Genomic DNA, 27,826 nt, shown 5'->3' with positions numbered 1-27,826 from the left:
GGTTAATGGCTGCTTGGTTGGCGTTCGAAGAGTGGGCAGGGGGGTTTTGAAGAAGCGATGAGGAGATCTGGTCGATGGTGATTTTGTTCCAGTTACTTCGCAGAGTAGGTTGGGGGTGGTTGTGGGTTGTGGTCTTTTTGTAGACAAAGTGAACGCAGCTGTGGTCCGTCCAATGGAGAGCAGTGGTGTGACTGAAGGAGATATGTTTGCTGGAGGTGAAGATGGGGTCGAGTGTGTGCCCTGCAATGTGGGTGGGGGTATTAACAAGTTGTTTGAGTCCGAGGTTGGCGAGATTGTCCAGAAGGGTGGTGGTGTTGCAGTCAATGCTCTTTTCCAGGTGAAAATTGAGGTCTCCCAATAGAATTTAGTCCTCGGAGGGGAGGGCGTGTGGGGTGATAAAGTCCGTGATGTATGTGAGAAGTTGGCCCGATATGCAGCGTTCGCTATTCTAGCGACCGCTATGTATCGTTCCAAACGACCCTTATGGTGATTGGTTGTAAGTCAACCTATAGACCAGCTATCCTAGTAGCGTGGATACGAGCAGTCAAAGGCTAAAGACTCGAGAGGGCGCGTTAAGCCAGCTGTTTACCACACATGTATCCCTTGAACACCCAGTGAAAGGACACCACACAAGTGTTATGAAAATAAACAAGATATTTATTAAGAATCACAACAGCCCTGTACTCTTTATGAGGACAGGGTACTAAGCACAAACCAAATCTCTTAGGAAAATACTACAAGTGCACAATTAAAACAAGTGTCCGAGGACACGGAAAGTTTAGTGGTCTCGGGCGGACCCGATAAGGCAAGTCGGAAGCGAGGGACTCGGGACCCTAGAGTAAGGAGGCTATGCAGGCACCGAAATGCCGAAGTTACCTAGCCACGAGGGCTGCGGCTGCACAAGTCTTACAGGCGTCAGGGGTCTTCGCTGACGAGCCAGGAGCCGGAAGAAAAGGAGTTGCTGGCCGGCGACCAGTGATGAATAGTTCGTAGAGATCCAAGCCTGGATCAGAGATCGTTGACACCTGAAAGCAGAGGGGACCAAGTTCGTACTACTAGCCAGTAGTCAGAGGGTACCAGGAGGGCACCGGTTGGCCGTCACCTCGACCAGGTGAGTGGGCGACGCTAGGCTCTGCAGTCTCACGGACCGGGAGGCGTTGTCGGCGACCAGGAGGGAGGTGCGAGCTGTCCCACGAAGGATGATGCTGTCGGCGTCGCTGGGCCCAGGATTGGGGCAACAAGCCTCGGCAGATTTCAGGGCCACGTGGTGGGCCTAAAATGGCGTCTTGAGTGGACCAGGAGGGTCTGGGGTGCTTCTCTCAAAGATGGAAGCAAAGGCCAGTCTGGAGCAACCAGACCAGCAGTGTTGGTTGTCGGATGTCGTTACAGAAGGGCACAAGCCAGCGGCTAGTGATCGGACAACGTGCTGAGCAGCAAACAGAAGGGCCCCACGCAGATCGTGGAGATGCTGGGAGGCTGCGCTTCGGTGCTGGAGCGGCTCAGGGTCGGGGCTTCTCGGACCCCAGAGCACTCACCAGAGAATTACTTCGATGGTCATGCTGTTTAAGAACGCGTGCAGGTTTTGATGATGGCCGGTCCCTCGAGGTCTCGTCGCACCCACAGATCACAGCTGAGCTGATGACGTGGGTAGAGGTCAGAGGTACCAGGGAAGCCGGTTCTCGTCGAGCTGGGCCGTCGGATTCCTGAGGAAGGACTTGCAGCAATCCGCAGAGTTCTTAGATGGTGCCTGCGGATGCAGGGTGACTACTCCTTAGTCACAAGGGAGAAATCTTGGGAAGAGTCTCGAAGGTCCTTTCGTAGAAAGTAGTTCTTGATTCAAAGATGATCTAATTTGGAAGGGTCCCCGCTCCGGCCTTTATCCTAAAGAAAGGGGTGGGTACATGACTAGGTCCTGCCCTAAGGTTGGGACCAGGAAGGGGGGTAGTTACACCCCTCTCCCCTGCCGGACTTTCCCCAGGCCAGGGCTGGCGCCCCTGGAACTGGTTCTGACCGGCAGATGCGTAGTGAGCACCGGGGTGCCACTCCGCAGTCACCTTCTCGCAAAAGCCCTACCTACCCAGAATACACAAACCCTGTCTGGTACGGTGCGAACACCGCCCTCGACAGGAAACCCTTTGTCCAAGCGCTCCTCGCTGGAAGGACTCCCAGCAGCAGGAGGTCAGACTCGTGTCTGTGGTGGCAGCATCCATTTTGTGGAGCTGAGGCTTTCGTTAACTTTAACCGGGGTTCACAGTTACGTACATGTCGTGTCCCTCTAGAAGGGCGGAAAGCTAACCTCGTCGCCAGAATTGGTGAGGGGGCAGTATCCCGATTCGTATGACACCTTACTCGACATGTCTGGATAACGCGATACCGAAGTTACCGATATGGTACGCGTTATTCTGGAACAGCCATTGGGTCTTGATTCCGCAAGCTGCAACCGGGCTCGGCTCGGGCCAGAACCCAGTTCACACGAGCCCACGCACTCTGCCTTCAGGATTGTCAAGGCCTGCCATAGGAGTGACTGATAGGAACTCGGGTGTCCATTGTACGGTTAGATATAGGCTACTATATCTAAAGCAAAGGGTGATTACACGACTTTGCCCCAGCTGTCATGCAGCCAGTTGTGTCAAATTTAGGAGGCCAGCCAGGGGTGGCATAATACATGCTGCAGCCCCTGGCGGCCCTGGGTACACCTATGCACTGAGTTACAGGGTCTGATAAGGTGGCCCAGTACCAATTGGTAAATGCACCTAGGGTACATGTTGTAATTTAGAAAGAGAACAGCCAGGCTGTGGGTCTGATTGGCAGGCCCACAGCCAGAGAAAGTCGTAAACCAGTGCAACAAAAGCAAAAAATCTGGGTGATCATAGGATTGCAGACCCTACTCTCCTACAGTCTTCACTGAATTGTGCACGGGGTCCTGGTGGTCTGTAGAGGAGGGTGCCTCTGAGTGTGGTCTTGGGGTCGGTGTGGATCTGGAAGTGAAGGTGTTCGGCGTTAGCAAGGTTGACGTCAGAGCTGGTTGAGATGCGGATGGAATTCTTGTGGACGATAGCGATGCCTCCTCCTGTTTGCTTGGTGCGGTCTTTTCGGATGATTTTGTAGCCTTCCGGGATGGCGATGGTGATGTCTGGGGCTGAGGAGGCGTTCATCCATGTTTCTGTTAGGAAGGCGACGTCTGGAGAGATGGTGTCTAGTAGATTCCAGAGGTCGATGGCGTGTCTGTGGACCGAGCGGGTGTTGAGCAGGATGCAATTTAGGTTGTTGGTGTCAGATCTCTGCTTGGTGTTCGTGGATAGGGAGTTGGTTATGGTGCTGTCAAACTTGCAGGAGTTCCATGTGAAGGGTCCATGGGTGTGTCCAGGTGCGGCTAGGGCGCAGTTGGGGAGTCGGCCAATGTTAAGGGCTAAGAGGGTGGAGGAGGAGTATAATGCGGATGGGGTGGATGGAGCGGGGGCCAGGGGGTCTGGCGCTGGGCGCGGGCTTGTAGCGGACGGGCGTAGATGGGCTTACCTTTGGCGCACCTTCGGCGCGTGGACGCTGCGCGTTGGGACATCTGTCATAAATGGATAGTGGAGGGGCGGAGCGTGGGAGGGGCCGCTGGGAGGTGGGGTTGCGGTGGAGTGACGGTGTGGGAGGACGGCACTACAAACAAAATGGCAGCAACAGTAAACAACTGCTGCAAGGCAGGACGAGATTAGGCACAGGCAGTAATAATAGTGGAGCGCTTATGGGGGGAGGGTAAAGCGCTACGAGATTTGGCAGTACTATAGGTAATGTGCACTAAGCAATCGAATTGATCAGCCAGTAAGTCGAGGCAAGATTTACTCAGCAATGACAAAGCCCAGCAGTGAGCAAAGCGCAGAATATTTCAGAGCTGTGAGGTGTACTCGGTGATCAGTAAAACACAAAGCGCTACAAATGGCCAGCAGTGCGATATCACCAAGCGCCACAAAAGCCCAGCAGTGCAAGCGCTACAAATGCCCAGCAGTGCGATATCACCAAGCGCTACAAATGCCCAGCAGTGCAAGCGCTACAAAAGCCCAGCAGTGCGATGTCACCAAGCGCTACAAAAGCCCAGCAGTGCAAGCGCTACAAATGCCCAGCAGTGCGATAAATTTTGCAGAGGTTGTCGGAAGAAAGGAGTACTTAGCTAAGTTGAAGTGCTATGGTAAGATGCCAGGTCGGGAGGAGGTGGTGGGAGCGACCGCTTCTGCCGAGGACAGGACCTGGATCGGATCGAAGGCATCTCAGGAGCCGGTGGAGTCACAGGAGGATTAACCGGAGCAGAGGGAACCTCATCATCATCCACCAGATTTGAGGGTGAGAATCTCGGCGTCACAGCCTGCTATGGAGTCCCCTTATAGGAAGGAGAATGAGCCGGAGTCACCTGAGGAGATACTGAAGGTGAGAGAAACAAAGTCCTTTTCTCGAGGTCGAGGAGCTGGAGAAGGCAACCTCGACACCACATACTTCGAAGACCGGCGTCAAGAAGCATGTCTCCTCTTCTTCTTGGAGTTGCTAGACGTCGAAGAACTAGATTTTGACCTTTTCCGACTTTTCTTTTCTAGCTTTGACCATGTAGAGTTTGGCTTCTCCCTCCTTTAATGCCTTCGGGTTCATCTCCCTGCACGAAGAGCATCCCTCGACCTCATGGTCTGAAGACAAGCACCAAAAGCAATCCTCATGCGGATCAGTAATCGACATATGTTTACCCCATTCTCTGCAAGGTTTAAACCCTGACTTCCTCGGAGCAGACAACGCTACAAAGAAAGGAAGAGATACAATAAAAGACACAAAGTATCCAAAAAAGTATGGAGAGTCCCAGAAAAAAACGTTAGCATCGACAGCGCGGAAAAAAGGGAACTGACATGACAACGTGGTCTCATGGCTCCGGTGACGTCATGCTGAGCCATGACGCTATGACAACCTCGTCAGCGCGGAGAGCTAGGAAAAATTTCTGCAGAATGCTGGCGCAGGGGATATTCATAAAGGTGAGGAAGCCACAGGCAGATTTATCCATCAGAAAAATCCTAAGCACCGCAGTATCTAGCTTTATGGGCCGCACAGTTTCCCAGGTGAATCTTTATGATGATCATTGTGAGAAGTTGGCCTGATATATAATGTTCACTATTCTAGTGAGCACTTTGTGTCAGTCCAAACAACCCTTATTGATGATTGGTTGTAAGTCAACCGTAGATCAGCTATCCTAGTAGCATGGACAAGAGAAGTCTTTAGGCTAAACTACAGAGGGCATGTTAAGCCAGCTGTTATACCATCACATATACCCCTTGAACACCAAGTGAAAGGACACCACACAAGTTGTTATGAAAATAAGGATATTTATTTAGAACACAACAACCCTGGACTCTTTATGAGGACAGGGTGCTAAGCACAATACAAAGCTCTTAAGAAAATACGCAAAGTCGCACAATTTACACAAATGCCCGAGGGGCACGAAAAACCATATACTACAAAAGTGGAATGCGAAATTACTAGCAGGTAAGTACTACTCTAATAGACTTTAGGATCGCTAGGACTGGACTACTGAACCTTCAGATTACTAGCAGGAGGCCTAGGGGGATCGGGTGCAGAGTGTGCACTCTCACGCGGGATGCGGGACAAAGTCTATGGTTGCTAGAAATTACAAAGTTAGTGTTATCGGACCAATCCGACTAGGCAGAGCTGAAACGAAAAAGGATCTGGACCCTTGGATAGTGAGGCTATGCTGGAGCACCAAAATGCTGAGGTTACCTAGCCCAGGGGCTGCGGATGCAAAGGTCTGGAAAGACGTCTGGAATCCTCGTTGCAGTCTATGGAGCCTGAAAGAAGAAGTTGCTGGCAGGCGACCAGTGTTGAAGTTCGAAGTGATCCAAGCCTGGATTGAAGATGGAAGACACCTGTAAGCAGAGGGGACCAAGTTCTGAATCAACCCCAAAGCACTCACTCGAGGATCCCTCGGTGGTCGTGCTGGATTAGCGTTGTGCAGTTCTGAAGATGGCCGGTCCCTCGAGGTCTCGTCACACCCACGGATCTCAGCTGGGCTGATGATGTAGGTAGAGGTCAGAGGTGCCAGGGAAGCCGGGTCTCGTCCTGCTGGTCGGTCGGATTCCGGAGGAAGGACGTGCAGCAAACCGCAGTGTTCTTAGATGGTGCCTGCGGGTGCAGGGTGACTACTCCTTAGTCACAAGGGAGAAATCTTAGGAAGAAGCCTTGAGTTCCTTTCGTAGAAAGTAGTTTCAGGATTCAAAGATGATCTAATTTGGAAGGGGGCCCGCTCCTATCTTTATACTAGGAAAAGGGGCTGGCACGCGACTAGGTCCTGCCCATGGGTGGGACCAGGAAGGGGGGTGGTTACACCCCTCTCCCATGCCGGACTTTCCCCAGGTCAGGGGCTGGTGTGCCCCTGGAACTGGTTCTAGCCGGCCTATGCATAGTGAGCACCGGGGTGCCACTTGCAGTCACCTTTCTCTAAAGCCCTGCCTACAAAGGATACACAAAACCCTGTCTGGGATGGTGCTAGCACCGCCCCTGACAGGAAACCCTTTGTCCAAGCCTCCCTCGCTGGAAGGACTCCCAGCAGCAGGAGGTCAGACTTGCGTCTGTGGTGGCAGCATCCATTTTGTGATGCTGAGGCTTGAGTTTACTTTAACCGGGGTTCACAGTTACATACATGCCGTGTCCCTCTAGAAGGGTGGAATGCTAACCCCGTCGCCAGAATTGGCGAGGGGTTAGTATTCCAATTCGTATGACACCTTACTCGACATGTTTTGATAAAGCGATACCAGAGTTAGCATATAACCGCGAGGATTATAATGCACTTAAGAGTATATGGTACGCGTTATCATGGAACAGCTATTAGGACTTGGTTCCGCAAGCTGCAAACGGGCTCAGCTCATGCCAGAGCACCATCTCACACGATCCCAAGCACTCTGCCTTCAGGATTGTCAAGGCCTGCCTTAGGAGTGACTGATAGGAATACGGGTGTCCATTTTAGGGTTAGATAGAGGTATACTATATCTAAAGCAAAGGGTGATTACACCACCTTGCCCCAGCTGTCGTGCAGCCAGTTGTGTCAGATTTAGATGGCCAGCCAGGGGTGGCATAATACATGCTGCAGCCCCTGGTAGGCCCTGGGTACACCTATGCTCTGAGTTACAGGGTCTGATAAGGTGGCCCAGTACCAATTGGTAAATGCACCTAAGGTACACGTGTCAATTTACTGAGAGAACAGCAAGGCTGTGGGTCTGATTAGCAGGCCCACAGCCAGAGAAGTCGTAAACCAGTGAAGCAAAAAGCAAAAATCTGGGGTGATCATAGGATTGCAGACCCTACTCTCCTACAATCATCTCATGTGCACAATATGGTTTGTTGGTTGACCAGAGCTGCTATTGTCAGTCGGCGTCACTCGCCCTGCCATATTACATTTGAGCTTCTTCACAACCCGATCACAGCACCAGCTATTCCTCATTTCAGCTCTCATAGGTACCTATTTTACCAGTTCTAGTTGCAACATTGCTCCTTGTTGTCCAGGCTAATGCCCCCGACGATGGGCAAGGCAAAATAAAAACAATCCAAACTTCAGTTTGGCAAGCGCCAGTCAAAGGCGTACACGGATACTTCACTAGCGAACTATTACATATGTATATATAAGTTGTCTAAATAAGATGGTGGAACTCTTCATTTTATTTACTATCTTGACACTTATTGAACAAGTTACTTGCGTCGGTTGACTCTGTGTGAGAAGTTAGCCTGGCATATGATGTCCACTATTCTAGTAGGCACCTAGCACCAGTCTAATCCACCCTTATTGATGATGGTTGTAAAGTCAACCTTATAGACAAGCTATCCTAGTGGTAGCATGGACCAGCAGTCAAGGCTAAGACTTCAGAGAGCATGTGAAGCAAGCTGTTTTACCAATTATAATCCCTTGAATACCAAATGAAAGGACACCACTCAAGGCATATATTAAATATATATGTATTTATTTTTAACACAACCCCTCTGCACTCTTTATGAGGTCAGAGATCGAAGTACATCACAAGTTACTCAATTAGCATACCATAAGTTGCACAAATAGAGTTATGCCCTAGGGGCCTCACATACTAAGTAAGTGGTATAAGAACCACTACAGAAATAGTGAGTAGCCTAGGGAATCGCTGGGGCTACACTTAACAACCAAAGGGTAGGTAGTAGGAGGCCCAAGAGAGACGCGTGCAGTGTCTAAACACAGTCGCGAGTTACTTTTGACTTATAATGGAGAACGAGGAAGTTACAAAGTTACTGTTCAAGGACACTTCCGGATGGACTACGGTAAAATCCCTTTAAACTAGGACACTTCGAGAGTCAAGACCCACAGGAGCACTGGAGTACTTGTGTTACCTCACCCAGGGAAGCCGGGTGCATAGGTGTCTTTTCGTGTCCGGTTTCGTCTATGTTTTCTATGGAGATCTACAAAGAAGTGCTGCAGGCAACCAGAGGAAAAGCATCCAGGTGGATCCAAGGGTGGATCGGTAAAGTGAAGAACCTGAAAACAGAGGGGACAGAGTCTGGGTCACTAGCCAGTGACCAGGAAGGAACCAGGCAATGTAGTGATGATATCAGGTGAGGACGTGAAGCTGGTCTCTGCAGCCACAAGGACCAGGAGGTGTCGACGACTAGAAGGAGCTGGATTCGAGCTGTCCCACGAAGGATCTAGTTGACTGCGGTATCGGTATCCGGACTGGACCCAACAAGCCTCGACAAACGCAATCCACGCAGGAAGAGAAGATGGGCTTCGGGTCAGACCAGCAAGGTCTGAAGAGCGTCTCCTTTGCAGGGAAGCTGGAGCAAGCCTGGAGCAACCAGGAAAGCAGTTTAGTTTCAAAGGTTTGTCTTCAGGGGGCTCACTAGCCAGCGGGCTTGTAACCGGGAAGACGCGTTGAGCTGATATGCAAGAACGGACCCCACACGGCACTCGTGGAGTGTGGAGGGCTGAGCTTCGGTGCAAATGGCACTCTGGTCTGGGGCTTCTCGTACCCCAATGCACAACTCATACCCCAATGCACAACTGTAAGGGTACCTTGGTAGTCGAGCTGTTAGCAAAATGCAGGATGTCCAGGGTGTCTGGTCCCACGTCTCTCGTTTCCGCCACGGGTCTCAGCTTTGCTGTGGATGTGGGTCGGAGTCAGAGAAGTCTGGAAGTCTGGAAGTCGAGTTCCTGTGTCGCTGAGTCTTCGGGTTCCGGCGGGAGCGTCGACAAAGCAGACCAGCAAGTTACTGGTGATGCCTGTTTGCACAGGGTGGTCACTCCTTGACCACAAGGGAGACGTCTTCAGTCTTCTAGTCGAAATAGAACGTCGAAGGTCCAAGAGTTCTGTATCAAAATTTCGTTCCAGGATAATCTAAAATCCTGGGGACACAGCTCCTATCTTTATACTGATTTTTGGGGCTGGCAAACCTGCTAGATCCCTCCTATGGATGGACCTGGGAAGGGGGTGGTTACACCCCTTTCCCTTTGTCCAGTTTCGCGCCATAGCTGGCTGGAGTGCCTCAGCAACTGGTTTGAACCGGGCTATGCATGGAGCACCTTCTCTGCCCCAGGCAGTGTCTCAAAAAGCATCTGCTGATGCAGCCCTCCCTGTCCCAATACACATCTGCTGTCTGGTGAGGTGCTGCCACCTCGCTGGACAGGAAACCTATTGTCCAGGCCTCCCCTGCCGGAGTTTCGTCCATCAGCAGGAGGTCAGACTTGTGTCTGTGGCACCAAAGTTAGCATTAACCGCGAGGATTATAATGCACTTAAGAGTATATAGTATGGCTATATCATAGAACAGCTATAAGGAGATGGTTCCGAAAGCTGCAGAGGGGCTCAACTCATGCTAGGGCACCCTCTCACATAAAACCAAGCACTCTGCCTCCAGGATTGTCGAGGCTTACCATAGGAGTGACTTATAGGTGCATATGTGTCTATATATATATGGGTAGATATAGGTATACTATATCTAAGTAAGGGGTGATTACACCACCTTACCCAAGCTGAGTGATCAGCCTGTGGTGTCAGTTTGGATGGCCAGCCAGGGGTGGCATAATACATGCTGCAGCCCCTGGTAGGCCTTGGATGCACCTATGCACGGGGTACCTATGGTACACTATACAGGGGCTCACAGAGGTGACCCGATACCCAATCTGGTTTGTACCTAAAGTACATGTAGTCCATTTTATAGGGAGAGCAGATAGCCTGGGGCCCTGAATAGCAGGATCCCAGGGCAACTAAGTTGAAAACCAGCAAAACACTAGGCAAAAAGTTGGGGTAAGCATATAATCAGATATCCACCTTCCTACACTCTGCGTTCGTCATGGTGTCGTGTTCGCCGGAATGACGCTGCGGTGTCTACTTATACGCCGCTCCTGCGAGGTGACGTCAGTTCTTTACAAGACATTCCACGCAAGAAGCGCCAAGCCATGCAAGACCCTGACCACTGGTGAAAAAAACTAGGGTCCTCAAAAGGGAGAACCTTACTCTAGAAGTCAGTTCGCAAAACTGGGAGGATGGGTGGGCGGTAAGAAATCTGTAACTAATGTATGTCTCTTACAGATATATTGTTACCGAAGGTAACTTTCTCATCTGAAAGAGTCTATTATTTATAGATTCCTTACCTTACAATAGATACCCCAGCAATACAAACCTTGGAGGTGGGTCTGCGAACCAAGTTCACACTAGAAAGTCCTGGAGAACTGAGCTGCCAAAGAAACGGTCTATCTTGACTTGGCTATACAGGCAGTAATGTTCTGGGAACGTGTGCAGGCCCACGTGGCTGCCTGGCAGATGTCACCAAGGGGGACTCCATGTTACAAAGCAGTAGTAGCTGCCATCGCCATGGTGGAATGGGCATGCAGCCATACTGGAGGCTCCTTTTTCGCCAATGAATACAGATTTTAATGTAAAGGACGACCCATTGAGAGATGGTCCGTTTTTGCATGGCCCAACCTTACTTGGCGCCCACAAAGAGTTGATCATCCACCCGGAATTGTTATGTGCGATCCAGATAAAATGGTGACGCATGTTTTGGATCCAAACGGTGGAGTCTCTCTTCCTCCTTGGAAGGATGTGGGGCCGGTAAGAAGGTGGGCAAAGTGATGGTCTGTACAATATGGAAAGTGGCAACCACTTTGGGAAGAAAAGGTCTAGTTCGAAGGACAACAATATCCGGATAAACAGCAAGGAAAGGAGGTTTAGAAGAAAGAGCCTGAAGCTCACTCACCCTGCGAGCAGAGGTAGTGGCAACCAGAAAAGCAGTTTTTAAAGTCAAGATTCTGAGAGGACAAGTATGTAGTGGCTGGAAAGGAGCACACATCAGGTAAGTCAAGACCAGATTCAAGTCCCAATGGGGCATTACGAAAGGAATAGGACGAAAGAGGTGTAAGAGCTGATCAGGGAGGCAACGATGGGACGAAATAACCGAAAGATAGCCTTTAGGGGTGCCCAGAGCAAAGCCCTGCTGGGCCAAAGAAAGAATGAAGAGGAGAACCTCTGAAAGAGGGACAGAAAGGGGATCCACAGCCTTTGCTGTACACCATTTTAGTGGAGGGAAGCCTGGCTGCCAAGATGACATTACAGACTTCGGGAGGAAGCTCGAAAGCGGTCAACTGTTGTCGTTTAATCTACATGCAAGGAGGTGGAGGCTGGACAGGTTCAGGTGGAGGACCGTCCCCTGTTGCTGTGACAGAAGATCCTCCCGAAGAGGCAGTTTGAAAGGAGGATCGATGGCCATGTTTAGGAGCTCGAGATACCAGACCCTTCATGCCCAATTCGGAGCCACAAGAATCACTTGGTCACGCTTGATCATCACTCTGGGCAGAAGGGGTATAGGCGGAAAGGCGTATAGAAGACCACAATTCCACTCATGACAAAATGCATAGCAGAACGAGTGTCGTCTTGGAAATTCCAACGCGCAGAACTGCTGACATTGTGTGTTCTCTTCGGTGGTGTACAGATCTAACCAAGGCTCGCCCCACTGCTGAAACAGACCTTGCACCACCTCTGAGTAAAGACGCCATTCGTGATCCATCATGCACCAACGGCTGAGTTCATCCGCCCTGGCGTTAAGTGAACCTGCCAGGTGTTGAACCCCCAGAGATACTCCCTGATGTTCCAGCCATGTACAAAGGCTAAGAGCCTCTTGACATAGGGTCCACAACCCCACCCCGCCCAGTTTGTTGCAGTACCATATGGCCGTAGTGTTGTCCATGAACACCTGCACTACTCTTCCCTTGACAGAATACTTTCAGTGCAAGATGGATCGCCCGGAGCTCTAGAAGGTTGGTGTGGAGCCAGGACTCAGCCAGAGACCAGAGGCCTCTGATTTCCTCCTCTCCCATGTGGCTGCCTCATCTTAGAAGGGACACATCTGTCACCACTGTGAAGTCTGGTTGGGGAAGGGAGAGGGATCTGCCGTTGACCAAATCTTAGTTCGTTAGCCACCACTGCAATTGGCGTGCAGTGCCCTCCGAGATCAGGACGACATCTTAAGGATTCCCTGATGCTGTACCCATGAACTTTAGGTCCTACTGCAGAGCCTGCATATGCCACCTGGCATGGTCCACCAGCAGGATGCAGGAGGCCATGAGGCCCAGCAGCCTCAAGGTCAATCTCATCGAAAACCGGGACAAAGGCTGAAACATCGGTATCATAGCCTGCATAGCCCAGACTCGCTGCTCAGGAGGATAAGTCCGAAACTGCGCTGTATCCAGAACTGCCCTGATGAAAAGGAGCTTCTGAGAGGGAATCAGGTGCGACTTCGGCACGTTGATAGTGAAACCCAGCGAATGCAGGAGGTCCGCCGTAGTCTGGAAGTGGGAGACGACAGCCTGGAGCGAGCTCGCTTTCAACAGCCAGTTGTTGAGATAAGTGACTGGAACCCCTGATCTGCACAGATATACTGCGACCAAAGCCATCACTTTTGTGAACACCCTGAGGTGCGCTGGTAAGGCCAAAGGGGAGCACTGTGTACTGGAAATGCTTGTGGCCTACCTTGAACTGTAGGTAACGCCTATGGGCCGGCAGGACCGGAATGTGGAAGTAACCATCCTGCGAGACCAACGCTACCATCCATTCTCCATAGTCGAGGGCAGACAGGACCTAAGTTAATGTCAACATTTTGAACTTCTCCTTCCGGAAGAATTGGTTGACATCCCTGAGATCCAAGAAGGGGCATAGGCCCTTATCCTTCTTCCAGGAAGAAGTGGGAGCAACAATCATGATCTACTTCTGCTAGTGCTGGTGGCATGGAGGCGGGGGGTGGGGAAGGTAATCTCAAAGGGGAAGGAGTAGCCTCTTTGGACTATCTGCAAAACCCACCTGTCCAACGCGATGTTGTGCCAGTGGGGGAGGGGATGGTGGATCCTGCTGCCTACTGGCAGCTAGTGGCCCTGAAAGGCCGGACTTGGAAGACTTAGAGGCTGCTGCAGAGGGAGCCTCCAGACCCACGGCATTGGGTCCCATGTCCCCGGCCGCGCAGAGGCTAGGTAGCTTGCGCCAGCATGTGGCCCTGGGTGGAACATGGTGTCGAAAGGGTAAAAAGGCAGACTGTGCAGGACGAGAGATGTCAGCGAGGCCCAAGGATCTGGCCTTAGCTCTAGAGTCCTTGAAGCGCTCAAGCGCACTGTCCGCCTTGTCGCCAAACAGATGACTGCCATCAAAGGGCATGTCCAAAAGGGTCGATTGGACATCCCCAGAAAAGTCAGTGGATCTTAGGCCAGTCGTAGCATCTCAGAGCTTTTGATGTAGAAATTGTTCTAACACAGCGAGTCAGGTGTCCAGTCCACAGCGGATAGTGAACTTTGCACCCTTCTGCGCCCAGACACTGTGGCAGCACCTGCGCAACCATATTCCTCACAGATTGGGTGTAACGGCAGTGTTCAGAAGTGTTCAGCGACTGCAGTCCTAGGCTGGTGAAGATTGTCCAGCCTCTTGGATTCCCTTTCTGAGGCACCAGAAGGGAACATGCCTTTGGATGTTGAGGCTTGGACAATCAAGCTCCATGGGATTAGGTGTTGGGAGAGGAAAATGGGGTCACCTGGGGCTTCGGCGTGGCGTCGGGCAATCATCCTGTCCATAGGAGCCCCTATGCTAGGCCTGGACCAAGTGCCTAGAAGAAGGTCTGCGAGGGCCTCATTGAACAGCAGCAAGGGCTCTGAAGAGGCTGCTGCCGGCTGAAGCAACTCAGTCAGGAGGCTAGTCCTGACTGCCACCGTAGGAAGCTCAAGGCCTCAGCTGCCCAACCCAACACCACAGCGTAAGAGGCTCCCTCTTCTGTGGCCACGGTAGGTGCCGAAGGCATGCCAAGGTCTGGGGAGGTATCCTGACCACTATCTTCCCCCAACTCCTTTCTCCAGCTGATCTGTCAAATGGTCAACAGACCCCTCCCAGTCCTACTCACTTTCCTCTGGCTGCCACTCAGGGTGATAGGGTATGCCATGGGAGAACACAAGTACAAAAGTACCAGTCAGTGCCGGTACCGGCCGACACTGGCAGTGCTCCGCCTCCAAGACCAGGGGGAGGCCGGGGACACAACTGGCGTCTAAAGTGGAGAAGGCGTTGTCAAAGGTATCGGTATTGGAGGAGATGTCGTGAGGTTGACTGCCACCAAACTGGATCCAGGCCTGGATCCCTGGGGGGCCCTGTGGAGCCAGAGCTGAAGCCGCAGCATTGAAGGCCTAGAGCCCCCAGCCGAGTCTGCAGGGCCCAAAGGCGCGCCGGCGGCGCCGGGCTGCCCAAAGATGGGGTGGAGAGCTTCCTAAAATGCACAAAGCTGCACAGGGGATGCTACAGTTCCCAGGAAGGGAGGGAAGCTCGGAGCCGTCCCAGTAGGCCCCGTAGGCAGAGCCGAAGGACGACCTTCCGCGTCGGTTGACGGATGGGGAGAAGGCGGAGAGCAACAGTGCTACTTTGCCTTCTTCTTGTGCTTCGACTTACCCTAAGATGGAAGACTTCGATGAGGAATGATGATGGTGACTTTGCGACCAGTTCTGCGACCTCCCTCTCAACCGGGACCTCGTGCGGTGCAGAGAGGACTGCAGGTTCATGGCCCGACAGTCGGAGCAGGACTTCAGGTCGTGGTTGCGCTCCAGGCACCAAAGTCAGGCGAGATGCAGCTCCGTGACTGACATCAGCTTGCGACAGGAGTCACAAGGCTTGAAGCCGGTCAAACGATGGGACATCCCTCCGTGCAACAGGAGTCGAACGACTCGAAAAAGAAGTCGTCAAAAGTTGAAAAATCACTTGTCAAAAAATTACTAAGGGTAGCGCCCTCTCCGAATCTACGCTGGCTTGGGCGGAAAAGAAAGAACTGAGGCCAGCGTGTAGGGGCGGCGTCTAAGACTACACATCATCCCGGTGAACACGACGCCAACAACTGATGCGGAGTAGACAGACGCCACCTTCCGACATGCAGGGGTACTGCTAAAGAAAACATCTCCGGATCCAGTCTGACACCTGGGGATAATTCTAAGGTAAAGAATATATAACTAATAATCTCTAAGATATATCTTTTGTCTGCTTCTTGGATCAAGACCACTCCATAGTAGTCAATAACAAGTGTCATTAACACTGTAGACTGCTTCTTCTTGGAGTTAACTGTTGTTCTGGAAATTGTTAGTCCCCTTGACCTGCTCGCCCAAAGTATATGTAAGTGACTGGATTTAACATTCACAAAAGTTCTCTCGAAAAAGTTTCTAAATATCCAAATTCATTGAATTTGCCAGTACTTGTTTACGGTTAAGTTAAAAGTTGTGATTTATTGTTTCCTCATGTAATAACATCTCTGAGACACTAGGTGGATCTTTTTCTTTGTGGTGTCAATAAATTCATGAACATATTCTACTTTTATAAATTATAGTGTCCTATATCTTGTTTGTCTTGTCCAATTTTTTGGATGATATTTAAATGTGTATTTCTTTGTTTAAGCCGGTCTGCTCTAAACCACAGCTATCCTGGGATGAGCCATGGTTTGACAAATTAGTCTGACTGGTTGTGAGTTTATTACATGGTGAGATCTTACAACCACACCATATAATAAACCACATTACCTCACAGGGAGGTATCCAGCCTACCGGCCTCCTTGAAGCCCACGTAGATATCCTTCTCCGTTATTTGGGGGTAAATCATTACCATTGTCATTATCAGGTTAATCGGACTCAGACAAAAAGGTCAGGAAGCCTTTTGGAATGACTCCATGGAAGAGGTAGTATCTTGTCAGACTCAAAGCACATGGGAACCGGGTGTGCCGGAGTGCAGTCCAGGCATGACTTCGCTCACAGTCAAAGTGGTCTAAGCTCAAAGTTGACAGAGGCTCAACCTCTGGTGCTAGCGATTTTGTGATCGTTGTCCGTGGAGAAGGAACCAGCGCAGATCTTGGGCCTGGAATGGAAGTTGCGAAAGAATCAATCCGAAACCCATGAGGAGTAAGGGGCCCAGATGACGCCAAGAACAGATCTATTGGCTGTATCCTATCTGGAAGCCCATGCAGATCCTTGGAGCTCAGATGTGTACAGGAGGGACACAGAAGAGTATCAAAAAGAAGCAGCATGTCCTTTTTAAAGACCTCATTAAAGGAGGCGACAACTATGACACAGAAAATTCCTAGCACAACAGAACCAGATGAGCAATTGGCTCTGTGACCGGGTACAAGCTAGATTGGTATCTTTATGCCCTACCAACTTTATTTGGGCAGGGAGCTACGGAAGATCTTCCGGTGGATCCCCACCGAGACCAGGAAGACGGTCACCCAGGCCCTCGTCACCAGCCGACTGGACTACGGCAACGCCCTCTACGCCGGAACCACCGCCAAGCTCCAGAAGAGACTCCAGCGGATCCAGAACGCCTCAGCCAGACTCATCCTCGACATCCCATGACACAGCCACATCTCCGGACATCTGAGAGACCTGCATTGGCTCCCCGTCAACAAAAGAATCACCTTCCGCCTCCTCACCCACGCACACAAAGCCCTACACGATCAAGGCCCGAGCTACCTCAACAACCGCATCAACTTCTACGCTCCCAAACGCCATCTCCGATCAGCCAGTCACGCCCTCGCCGCCGTCCCCCGCATCCAAAGAACGACAACAGGAGTAAGGTCCATCTCCTACCTGGCCGCCAAGACCTGGAACTCCCTCCTGACCGACCTGCGCCTGACCCAAGACCACCTCTCCTTCAGGAAGAAGCTCAAGACCTGGCTGTTCGAGCAGTAGCAGCACCCCCGCCCCCAAGCGCCTTGAGACCCTCCGGGTAAGTAGTGCGCTCTATAAATGTCTTTGATTGATTGATTGATTGAGTGGAGGAATAGAGTATGGTCATACTTTGATTTCTTATGCTGCTTAGCTTTCGATCTGGACTAGCTGGATGACCTCGATCATGAAGACGAATTGTCGCTGCAGCACTATCAAGATAAGGAGTGAGTGCGTACTCTCGACTTAGCAGTGTTCGGTGACATACCGTTTGCTTCAAGGTACTGATCACTTTCAGATGTATGAGGGCACTTTCTGCGCATAACGTTAAGTCATGAACTGAGCTCAAACACCAGAGGCACACCTCGTGCAGGTCCATCACCGACATCTGTTGTGGGCAGTCAAGGCACAATTTCAACACTAATCTTGGAACATCGTTCATTAGCACATTGCAAAAAATGTTGGAAGGGATTTGTAAACCAACAAAAAAAGGAGCAGAGCTTAGGATCTGCAATAAAAAACATGGGGAAAAAAGGAGCTTAAGTCAGCGTATAGGGCTCGTGCCTAAATGCGGTGTAGTGTAGTTCCTATTTTCCCTATAGGCTCTGCGCATTGGAATAACAAACAGCAGTGTAGAGGTAGGACTGCGGTCTTCTAGGTCTCTATTGACTATGTTAGACTTAATTTAGGTTTGCGCCAGCTAGCTCAGAGGTCACTGGAAACTTTCTTGACTTAATAGGAAGTGATCAGCTTCCCTGGCTCAGACAAGAAGGGATTCAGCTTCCGATAACCGCATAAACATGACAACTTTGCTCCTCAGAATAAGAGTCAATCTCTAGAGTCGTGTGAAACAATAGACAGCTATTTCACTCAGTCAGTTGTGCAGATTTACTTTCACCAGAGTGCAGAGAATAGAGAGAGACGGGCGTTTTTCAATAAAAGATATTATTTATTGAGCAGTCTTCCTTCTCATGCAAGAGAAATGAATTGCCACAATTGCAAGACTTATTATGAAAAGTGCGTACAGTAAAAGGAGTATTACGAAATAATACTGCCAAAGCATTGATATGGTTTCTTAGCCATAAGATGATTAAAATGAATAAAATATATACATTCATATATACATTAGCTAACGACCTCAACTGGTGCTTCTAACTACGCCTACCCCGGTGTACCTGACCTAAGCCTAATACAAGGGAGGGAGTAAGTAACAGTTTAAGTTAAGTTGGTTTTGCCAAGAGTTTGTTTCAAGAATTCTCTCTAAGGGTTTAGTCAGCACCGTACCTCTGGAATAGAATGCAGGAAGTCTGGTATCTCCTCTCAGGACCCGATATCCCAGTCACCCGCAAGGGTAGGCTGGAAACGCCAGAGCTGGATTTTCTCTGCAAGAGAAAAGACAGCGTCTTTCTCAGCGCGTCAAGAAGGAGGGGCAGGGTCCGTGGGCTTCTCGCATCTGCTGGGCTCTCTGCAAGGGGACAGCTGTTCTGCTCCAGTATTCACCACCACCGTGTGTTTGCTTAAGGCAACGTTGGTATATTTATACCTGAAAGGAGCTGAGTTTGACGTAAGTTTTTGGACATAAGACGTCAATAAAGATGTCACTAAGAACTGGCCGTTCTTACAGTGCTCGCAGGAGTTCTATTACTAATCAAAATAAAGCAAGCAGGGCTTTCCCAGGTTGCTGGGGGTTTGGTATGTCGAAAGAACTCGGTGTGCTATCTAGGAATCTAAGGAAGTGGCTTCTGCTGTGTCATGGACTGTCATGGACTGCAGAGGCGAGTTACTGAAATATGGCTCTTATTTTTATGCCATTATAGGGATATGTATTGATTATAGCCGTACAGGGGCATGAGGTCACAATATTGATCGGGGTCCTAGGTAAAACACATCAGCGGCTCCGCTCTGTCACTTCTTGAGCAGAACGAGGTCCATGAATTGTCCCAGGACACCACCTAGTGGCGTAAAAGAGCACTAGTGTACGAAGAAGTTGTGATACCTCAATCTATTTCTCACTTTCTTGATGTGAACCCTGTTCCAGCCAACACAGTTATTCTTTAAAGTTGCACATGTTAAAAACAGTGTTCCTCATTTCGATCACTTCCGATTGTCGTGTGAGTGAGCTGCAAGCACTTCCCGCCCAGCAATCATACACCTTTTCCAGACAAGGTATTGCTAAGGACAAAGATAGAGTTCCTCCCAAAATTTGTTAGGCCTTTCTACATTGCACAGTGCCACCCTACTGACGTTCCTTGCTTCTCCTCATCCATTCAAGGAGTAAGAAAGACTCCATCGCCCAGGCCTGAAGAGAGCTCTGAGCTTTTACACTGATTGCACCAAGGATCCTCAGGTGGCCAATCAAACTTTTGTGGATTTTTCTGGTGCGAAGAAAGGTAGAGCAGAAACAGACTATGTCCATATGGATTGTCATTTGTATAAAGATCTGCATTGAACTAGTCAAATAACTCATTCTACCAGAGCCAAAGCTGCTGCCACCGCACTGGCTATCTGCCAAGCTATGACGTGGATGTCAATTCACACTTTCACAATGCACTTCTGCCTGGAGAGACAGATCCAGTGGGAGGGCTCTTGGCCCATTTGTAAAGTCCAGAAGTATTGTCTGGTCGACCCATTCCACAAATCCATCACCTGAGTAGGTACTGCTTTGGCATCCATTCACAAGGTGAGAAATCTGTGGTCAGAAGTAACCATCATGTTACTTACCTTCGCTAACACTGTTTCTGATGGAGACTCTCCCTCAGTGGCTCCTAACCAGTGGTCCGGGTAAACCTATGGATCCGTAGTTGCAACTCAAAATTATACAATAATAAACGGTATATACGTAAATTAGAAAATGAATAAATCGTAAATCGGATGCTAAAAATGACACTGGTATACTCAGACTTATTTGCGACTTCATTTGAATTTAGAAAAGCTTCAAATTTTGCGTCACTGATACATTTAGTTTTTTTATATTTGTTTTGTAATTACATAAAATACTTCAAAATAGTAGTATTTTTGGAATAATGCTTGTTTTTGTATTGTTGCGTATTGTTTTGAGGTTTATATAATCAAAACTGTTTAAGTTGGTGTCCCCGGACTCCAATAACTACTTATTAGCGGTGCCGCTAATCTTAATAAGGATTCAGTCGGGTTCCCCCAATTCCAGTAATGATTAAAAGGGGGTCTACAGAAGTTTAAGAACCACTGCTCTATCCATCTACCGATGTCTCACCACCTCGTCCTTCTTCCCATTCTGTGGAAGGGACTCCTTTGATTCATACTAAAAAGATTTCAATGAGATTTCAATGAGAGATCTGCATCCTGGCAAAATTGGATTACTAAGAGTTCAGCCTCTGACAGTGTAGACAGATTTAGAAAGAAACTGATGTCGGCTCGCGGAGGTGGCAGTTATATTGTGGCCCCAATGTTAGTTCCGGGGCAGGAGATATCCAATGCCGAGTAGCATGACGCCACATACCGGCGGCCGAAGGAAATTACTGAGAAAAATCTTCATATCTAGTCTGACACCTAGGGACATACACAAGGTGAGGAATCTGCGGTTAGTAGTATCCATTAGAAAGGTGTATTCTTCAGGTTTTCTTTTCCTAGCTCATTATTTAAAACTACTGCTCAGTAATACAAGAGTCAAAGTCATGAGACCATCTCATTTCACAAAAGACATACTTGCTAATTACCAAGTGGTGAGGTTGCTCATCCCTAATAAGTGGCTTATGGAAAGGAAAGTAATTTCTGAATTGGATCCCGCAGTCTGTCTTAAACCACACATAACCTGCAACACCTTGGTAATGGTAGCTTCGTAGACATCTGGAGGAGAACTTATACAACCTTGGCCAAATTTCAGTACAGAAGTGTTGAGAATGGACTTTGTAAAAGTTAGCCAGAAGGGATGCACAAGTGTCGCAAAAAGTGTCAGTCTATTTAAACTATCCATCACAATGTCAAACCTGATACAATGACTTAAGTTTGTCAATCATCATGTGAAGAAGAGGTAGCAATATTTTTACATTTGGACAAGTAGAATTAACTATATTTAAAAAGTGTTGCACCTGGATGTGAGAAGAGAAAGCTTATGCATACATTCCTATTAATGTTTTTAATATTCTGAGACATTAAAGTTCTGAAGGAGATACAAAAGGATAACATTATAAATGGCCAATCAATTAAGCTGACTAAGGTCCATATAGTTTCTACAGACACAGGACTGGCAATGCTAAAGTAAAGAAATTGTATTTGATGAAAACAAGAAGAAGCAGGGTAAACTACAGTGTTTAGACAAATATCAGAACCAAACAAATTGGCAATAAAATATCTTGTCAAGAATATGGAAGATAAAAATATTGAAGGCAAGTTTCAATAGGTAAATAAAGTGTTATTATATTTAAGCTTCACACATATGTACCTTACAGATATACATATCTTCAAGGTACTTATATGTGGAGGTAAGAATAATAAAACTATTCTTGCCTATTTGCACTTATCTTCTCAATATTTTGGTCCTTGATATTTTTAGTACAATAATCTGTCCATATGATATTTTTGGTTCTGATATTCTGTCAGTGACCCGTAAACTACCGGTACATATTTATCCATTGTGTATTAAAATATGTACACCATTCGTTCAAATTTTATAGTAATTTTATGTTATTATGATACAAAATGTGGTTACTATTTCAATTGTCAACATACCCATATGCAAACTTTCTTGCATCAAGAAAGATCTGGTTGATTAGTTCCCTTGTCGGAGCTACAATTATTGCTTCAGGTTCTTGCAGATCTAAACTGTGAGGAGGAACTCCATCCTGCATCATGTGAGCCAGGATTGGCAAAAGGAAAGCTGCCTGTGGTTAGAGGAAATGAGAAAAACGAAAGAATTAGTCAATTAATATTACAGTGAATAAAGAGGTCCAAAGCATTCCAGGTGGGTGGGTATTCTCGATTTGGCTAGTAACTCTAGTTAGGGCACTGCACCAGCCAAAACCTGGTGACATTTCAAGTTATGTAATGGCCCGATGTCCCAATGTACGAGTTACTTACCTCGGTAACGGTGTATCTGGTAGAGACAATTCTAGCCGCAGATTCCTTCACGTAGAAATATCCCCAGGTGTGAGATTGGATCCAGAATTTTTTTTGCCACAGAATCACTGTGGGCTGGGTAAAGGGGAGGGGGGGTGGGAGAGACGGGGACGGCACCACCCGACTCCGCCGCTGCGGCGTCTGCGCACGTGACGTCAGCGAGGTCACCTAAGTCCCACCCCGGCGCGCCTATGTCAGTTTTATTCGGAGTACTTTTCCGCACCACAACGCGGAGCCATCAGACAAAACCGTGAGTATAGAAGCGGTGTGCGAAAAGAAGAAAGGAATGGTGGGGAACACAACCATAAGGAGCGGTGCCAAAAACTGCAGTACCCCAGGCAGGGATAAAGAATAAAGAACAGAGCATAGCCCTGAACAGCAACCCAGCAAGCACAAAGATAGCTCACCCCCCTTTGGAGTCAAGAACACAAGAAAAGTGTAATGAAAACATAACAGGACCACAACCCCAACCAATTACAATGAAGGGGAAGCAGTGTGACAAACAAGGCACAACAAAACTCCCAGACAGCCCCCAACACAGAATGTGACAACCCCTGTAAGGAACAAGGGCAGAAGCCCAACCAAAAGACCACAACCTAGAGGATAGCAGAGGGGCCTGGACCCCTAGTAATAAAAGGGGGCAAGAGAAGGGGGGGGGGGGAGGCCTCAACCTGGGGCAACTAGAACAAAAAGGCACAGAAATACCTTCAAACCGATCCTCCCAAGCGCCAAAAGGTAAGGAAGGAACAAAAACAGAATGAACATCCTGCCAGCAAAGAGGGACAGAATGCACGCACCGAAGCTTTAGCCACCCACAGGGAGGCGAATGCAGAAGACCAAACGAAAGGGTGCTTGCAGAACGGGGAGGAAGGGCGGGCCGTGAAGGAATCTGCGACTAGAATAGTCTCTACCAGATACATCGTAACCGAAGGTAAGTAACTCGTACATCTGATAGATGCTACTAGCCGCAGATTCCATCATGTAGAATAGATACCCTAGCCATACCCAAGGGGAAGGAGGGTCTGCGAGAGGACCCCAGCAGCCTGGTCACAACAGAGGGTACCACAGGGGATGAGTCAGACAGACAGGGTGAGGAGCCATGTCCCCCAGGCAAAGGGAACCTCTGCAGTCAGAACACCACTGATCCCCAGGGGGGATTCGGGAGTAGAATAGAATAGGAAGCCCGTTCACACTCAGCAGAGGAAACTAGGGCAAGGCAAGAGGAGGCCGAAGCACTCCACGCCCATATCAGGCCACAAAATCTCCATCCAAGCCCAAGGCAAGGAAGAGAAAGAAGATCAACCTAGAGACACGAAGGAGACGAGGCAGAAAGAAGGCAACCCCCCGCCCCCCCACCGGGAACACACCCCGCGAAGAAGGCAGCTGAACGTACCACAGCCAGAAGTCAATAGACCAGACAGAACAGTGCCGACAGCAATGAAGCAGGCGGAAGCAGAAAGAGTAGCCCAGGGGCACCCAAGAAAACAGGGCATGGTGCGCCTTATAGAGGGAGGAACAGAAATCCATCTCAGCCCCCAGGACAGAGAGCAGTAAGGCGAAGTAGGGCCTGAACACACCTCAGGGAATGGTCCGCACACATGACACAAAAAGGCGTGGAACCAGAGCCATGACGCCAGGCCGCAGACACCAGGTCAGGCCCGGCTAACAGCGCATCGACCCGGAGAAGGATACCCCGGGGCGCCACCAAAGACATTCCAAGCCAGAAGGGAAGTGCACCTGCAACGTACTTAAAACGCCAGGGAGAGCAGAGGCCCAAAGGCGACCATAACTTCAAAGCACAGAACAAGCTATACAATAAATACCACTACCCCACATAGGGTATGTTAAGTCCCAAGACATGGGAACCCTTTTAGGAAGAAACTTCTGCAGCAGAGGACAACAGAAAGATCCGCTGGAAAAATCCTTGCAGAAGGTTTGTCAAGCAGCCAAAGAAAACAGAAGGCCTAATCTCAGGGCCAACCTGGTGTAGTTAACTCAAAGCACAAACACACAGTCAAGAAGGGCCGGCCAGCAGTCAACAAGCACACAGATCACACAGAAGGGGCAATCCGTCCCAATGACAGAACAGCTCCCAAAAACCAGATCAACTCAAAGGTAACTGAGGGGGAGAATAGGGAAGAGGAGGCGGAGGTCAAAGCCTCGCCAAAAACCTCTGGATGGCCGAGTCTGCCGGCGCCTGGAACTAAAGAGTGCCATCGAAGGGAAGATCTAACAGCCGTTCCCTAAAATTTTCCGGGAACACACTGTGCCAAAGCCAAGCATGGTGGCGAAGGGCAACCGAAGAAGCCATGGCACGAACAAGCACCTCTGAGATGTCCAGAGCTGAGCGAAGAATAAACGCCGCCAGCTCCCGGCCATCTAACGCATGGTGCCGCAAATTAACCCCAACAACCTCCTGAGTAGCGGTAGATCCAAGGTACTCTGCAAAGTCCCACAAGCAAGAAGTGGCCGTAGCCAACACAAAGTGTTAAGGGCCCGTAGAGCCGCACTGGTCGAGGCAAACATATTGCGCCCTCAAGAGTCCAGCCAACGGGGTTCCGGTAATGGAGGAGACATCAGCGGTGGCAGGGAGGGAAAGACAGTCTGCAAAAGAGGGCTTCTGGTAGAGAGTTGAAGGGAAAGACACACCGTGTCTCGCATTGCTGTAAGGTGCCGGTGCAGAAGGTGTTCGGGCACCAGATCTCCCATGGCGGGGCACCCCCATCAGAGAAGACTGGAGGGAACCCTCAAAGGGAAGCAGCAGCTCCTTCCCACCAGAGCCCTGGTGGAGAAGCTCCAGAAGATGATACGCAGGGAAATGGGCAGCCGGATGACCAATGCGCAAAATCCCCACAGCCGTGGAAACCGCACAAGTGAAGGCAGCACCGGCCTCCATAGGGCCCTGCCGTGGGGAAAGCAGCTCCTCTATAGGCGACGGCTGCAAGATAACGCGGCCATCCCCTAAGCCAATCGGAGTGGGGAAGGGCCAGGTCCAGGAAGGAGGAAGGGGGGCCGAGGAATGGGGGACTTGCGGCCCCTCTGGCAAAAACTGCGGTAATGGCGAGGAGCCATCCTTTGACGACGTTGGGGAAACTCTCTCTCCCCCCCCCCCCCCCTGGATGCAGGGGACGACACCAGCATGCGCCCAACCTCCGGGGAAGAGGAGGCATCCGGAGAGGAGTCCACGATCCCAGGCCTGTTCGGTGCCGTAGAGTCCGCAATCTGAGGCAGGACGTCGTCGTCCAATGCCAAATGAGACGCCAGACAGGCCTCCTCCACACCACACGGTGCAGGAGACCAGGTCTGGCCGGAGCCGAGACGGCTAAGGGACGACGCTGGAACGGCACCAGCTCTGCCTCCGACGAGGCAGCCGCCTGCGTGGAGACGAGGGGTCCCCCACCAGCCTCGACCCATGATGGGACGAGGGGGGTCCGCTGACCCCTGTGGCGCCGCCAGGCCCTGCAACCGCCGGAGCCGTAGCGGCATCACCTCAGACAAGATAGATGCTTGTCTTTAGGACTGAGAGGGGCTCTGAATGCGACCCGAGCCCTGGTGACCTCCCGCGACACTACAGGGACTCCCGCTGGAGTTTGCGGCGAAGCTGAGGCGCTGTGGCCCGAAGGAGGGACTCCAAAGGGCCGCATACCAACGGCACCACACCCTCCAAGCCTGGAACAGAGCCAGTTGGCACCGGGGCTGGAGCTGCCACGGAGGGCCCTGCACAACACAAGGGATCCGCCAACGTCCCATGAGGGTAAGGAGGAGGAGATGCCAGCGAGGCCTGCAAAGCCGTTGCATATGTCTCCATCTGGGCTCTAGACGCCCCCCTCACCGTGAAACGGTGGCTAGGGGGACGATACGCGGGGCTGCATCACCCGTTGAGAGCCTACACCCGCAACCGGCCGGAAACCAGCCCTTGGGGACAAACTGCGACACTTACCGACAGGGAAGCAATGCTCTTGCGGCATAGGATAGGGATAGGGATGAGGACGACGACTGACGGCTGTGTCGAAAACCTTCCGCAGAAGCTATTCGAGGTGACAAACCTGATCTGGACATGCGAACCGAGGGAAGTTTCATTCGGCGCTCCCACCACGAGTTCGGCTTCAACTGTTGGCACACCTCGCAATCAGAGGAGCCGTGATCTTCCCCCAAGCACGGCATGCAAATGAGGTGAGGGTCCGTCGCCGACATCAGGTTTCCACAAGATGAGCACATTTTAAAGCTCGAAGGCATTTGCGCACTGTTCCCACAAACACATGCAATAGCGAAGGGAAGGCCTAAACAGGCCCGGAGCATGAACTGGATCCGCGCTGCACACGAAAAAGGAAACAAATGACGAAGGCGCGCCAGGGTGAGACTTGTGACCTCGCTGACATCACATGCGCGGCAACGCAGGGGCGGAGTCGCGCGTTGACGTAAGGCATCAGACTGGAACCAGAAATTTTTAAGCATCACTCCTGCACACCAGTAGGTGGTGACATCATCCATGTCAGAAGTTACATGAACGATGCCTAAATAGGCACCACTCCAGTGTGCAGAAGTCTTTCTTTTTACGGCTTTCCACGCCAGGATCGCATAGCCACGAGGAAAATTGATAACTAGTGTTAATTTTTAAGGCCCTAAGAAGGGTGACCCTCACAATGGAATCAATTTGCAGAGTGGGGAGGATCGGTAAGTAATATGCAGCTAGACAGATTTTACCAGATAAGGAACTTGTTCCTCTGATTGAGACTTTAACAGGCAATATCGCCCTGGAGGTAAATCTGCAAACTGATTAGACCAAGAAGTCCTGCAGGACCGAATAGGCAAAATGCTCATCACAACAGATCTGGCTGTCCAGGCAGCAGTGTTTTATGAACATATGTAGTGACACCTACATTGCTGCCAGATGTCCAGAAAAGAGATTCTGCGAGCTAACGCAGTGGTTGCGGCCTTGCATCTGGTGGAGTGAGCACACAAACCCCTTCAAGGGTTGTGTTTGGCCAATTCGTAGCAGATCTTTATGCAGAGCACTATCCATCATGAGATGATCCATTTCTGCATTGCATTTGCTTTCTAGCTCCAACACAACCTATAAAGAGTTGATCATCAAACCGGAAATCTTTAGTTTGATCAACGCAGAACAATGGTCTTTTTGGGTCCAGAAAATAGACTCTTCTGTTTCTTAAAAGGACGAGGCAGAGCAAAGAAGGTAGCCAAGGTGATGGTATGGCCTACATAGAAGGGTGTCAGTACCTTCAGCAGAACCAGCTTATCAGGGGGAAAGATCAGTATGAAGAGGATGCACCGAGTGCCTGCATTTCACTTATCCTCCCTGCCTGATGTCACAGCCACTAAGAAAGCCATATTTAGGGCTAACAAACGTAGTGGACATTTGTACAGCAGTGAGAAAAATGAGGACCTGATGTGAGTCCCATTAGTGCATGATAATGATCAGGGAAGAAACAAATGTTGTAAAGCTTAGAGGAACCTAGTTACAACAGGAGATTTGAAAAAAGGTTAGACCAGCAACTGCAAAAAA

At 50.0% G+C, this 27,826-nt stretch overlaps 1 protein-coding gene across 4 annotated transcripts in view; it reads right to left on the bottom strand.

The window, feature by feature from the left end:
- Positions 1 to 27,826, bottom strand: part of DDX4 (DEAD-box helicase 4) — a 1,777,277-nt gene that overhangs the window by 557,299 nt on the left and 1,192,152 nt on the right. For all 4 annotated transcript variants that reach the window (XM_086960639.1, XM_086960640.1, XM_086960641.1 and 1 more), the window contains one exon: positions 21,916 to 22,067. In XM_086960639.1, the coding sequence (XP_086816765.1) occupies positions 21,916 to 22,067 (152 nt within the window). The remainder of the gene's footprint in view (positions 1 to 21,915; positions 22,068 to 27,826) is intronic.

The sequence above is a fragment of the Lissotriton vulgaris genome, chromosome 3_1 (genome assembly GCF_964263255.1).
Source record: "Lissotriton vulgaris chromosome 3_1, aLisVul1.2, whole genome shotgun sequence".
Classification (NCBI taxonomy): Eukaryota; Metazoa; Chordata; class Amphibia; order Caudata; family Salamandridae; genus Lissotriton; species Lissotriton vulgaris.
Note: the sequence above shows the minus strand (reverse complement) of the source record. Positions and strands in the feature narration are given on the sequence as shown.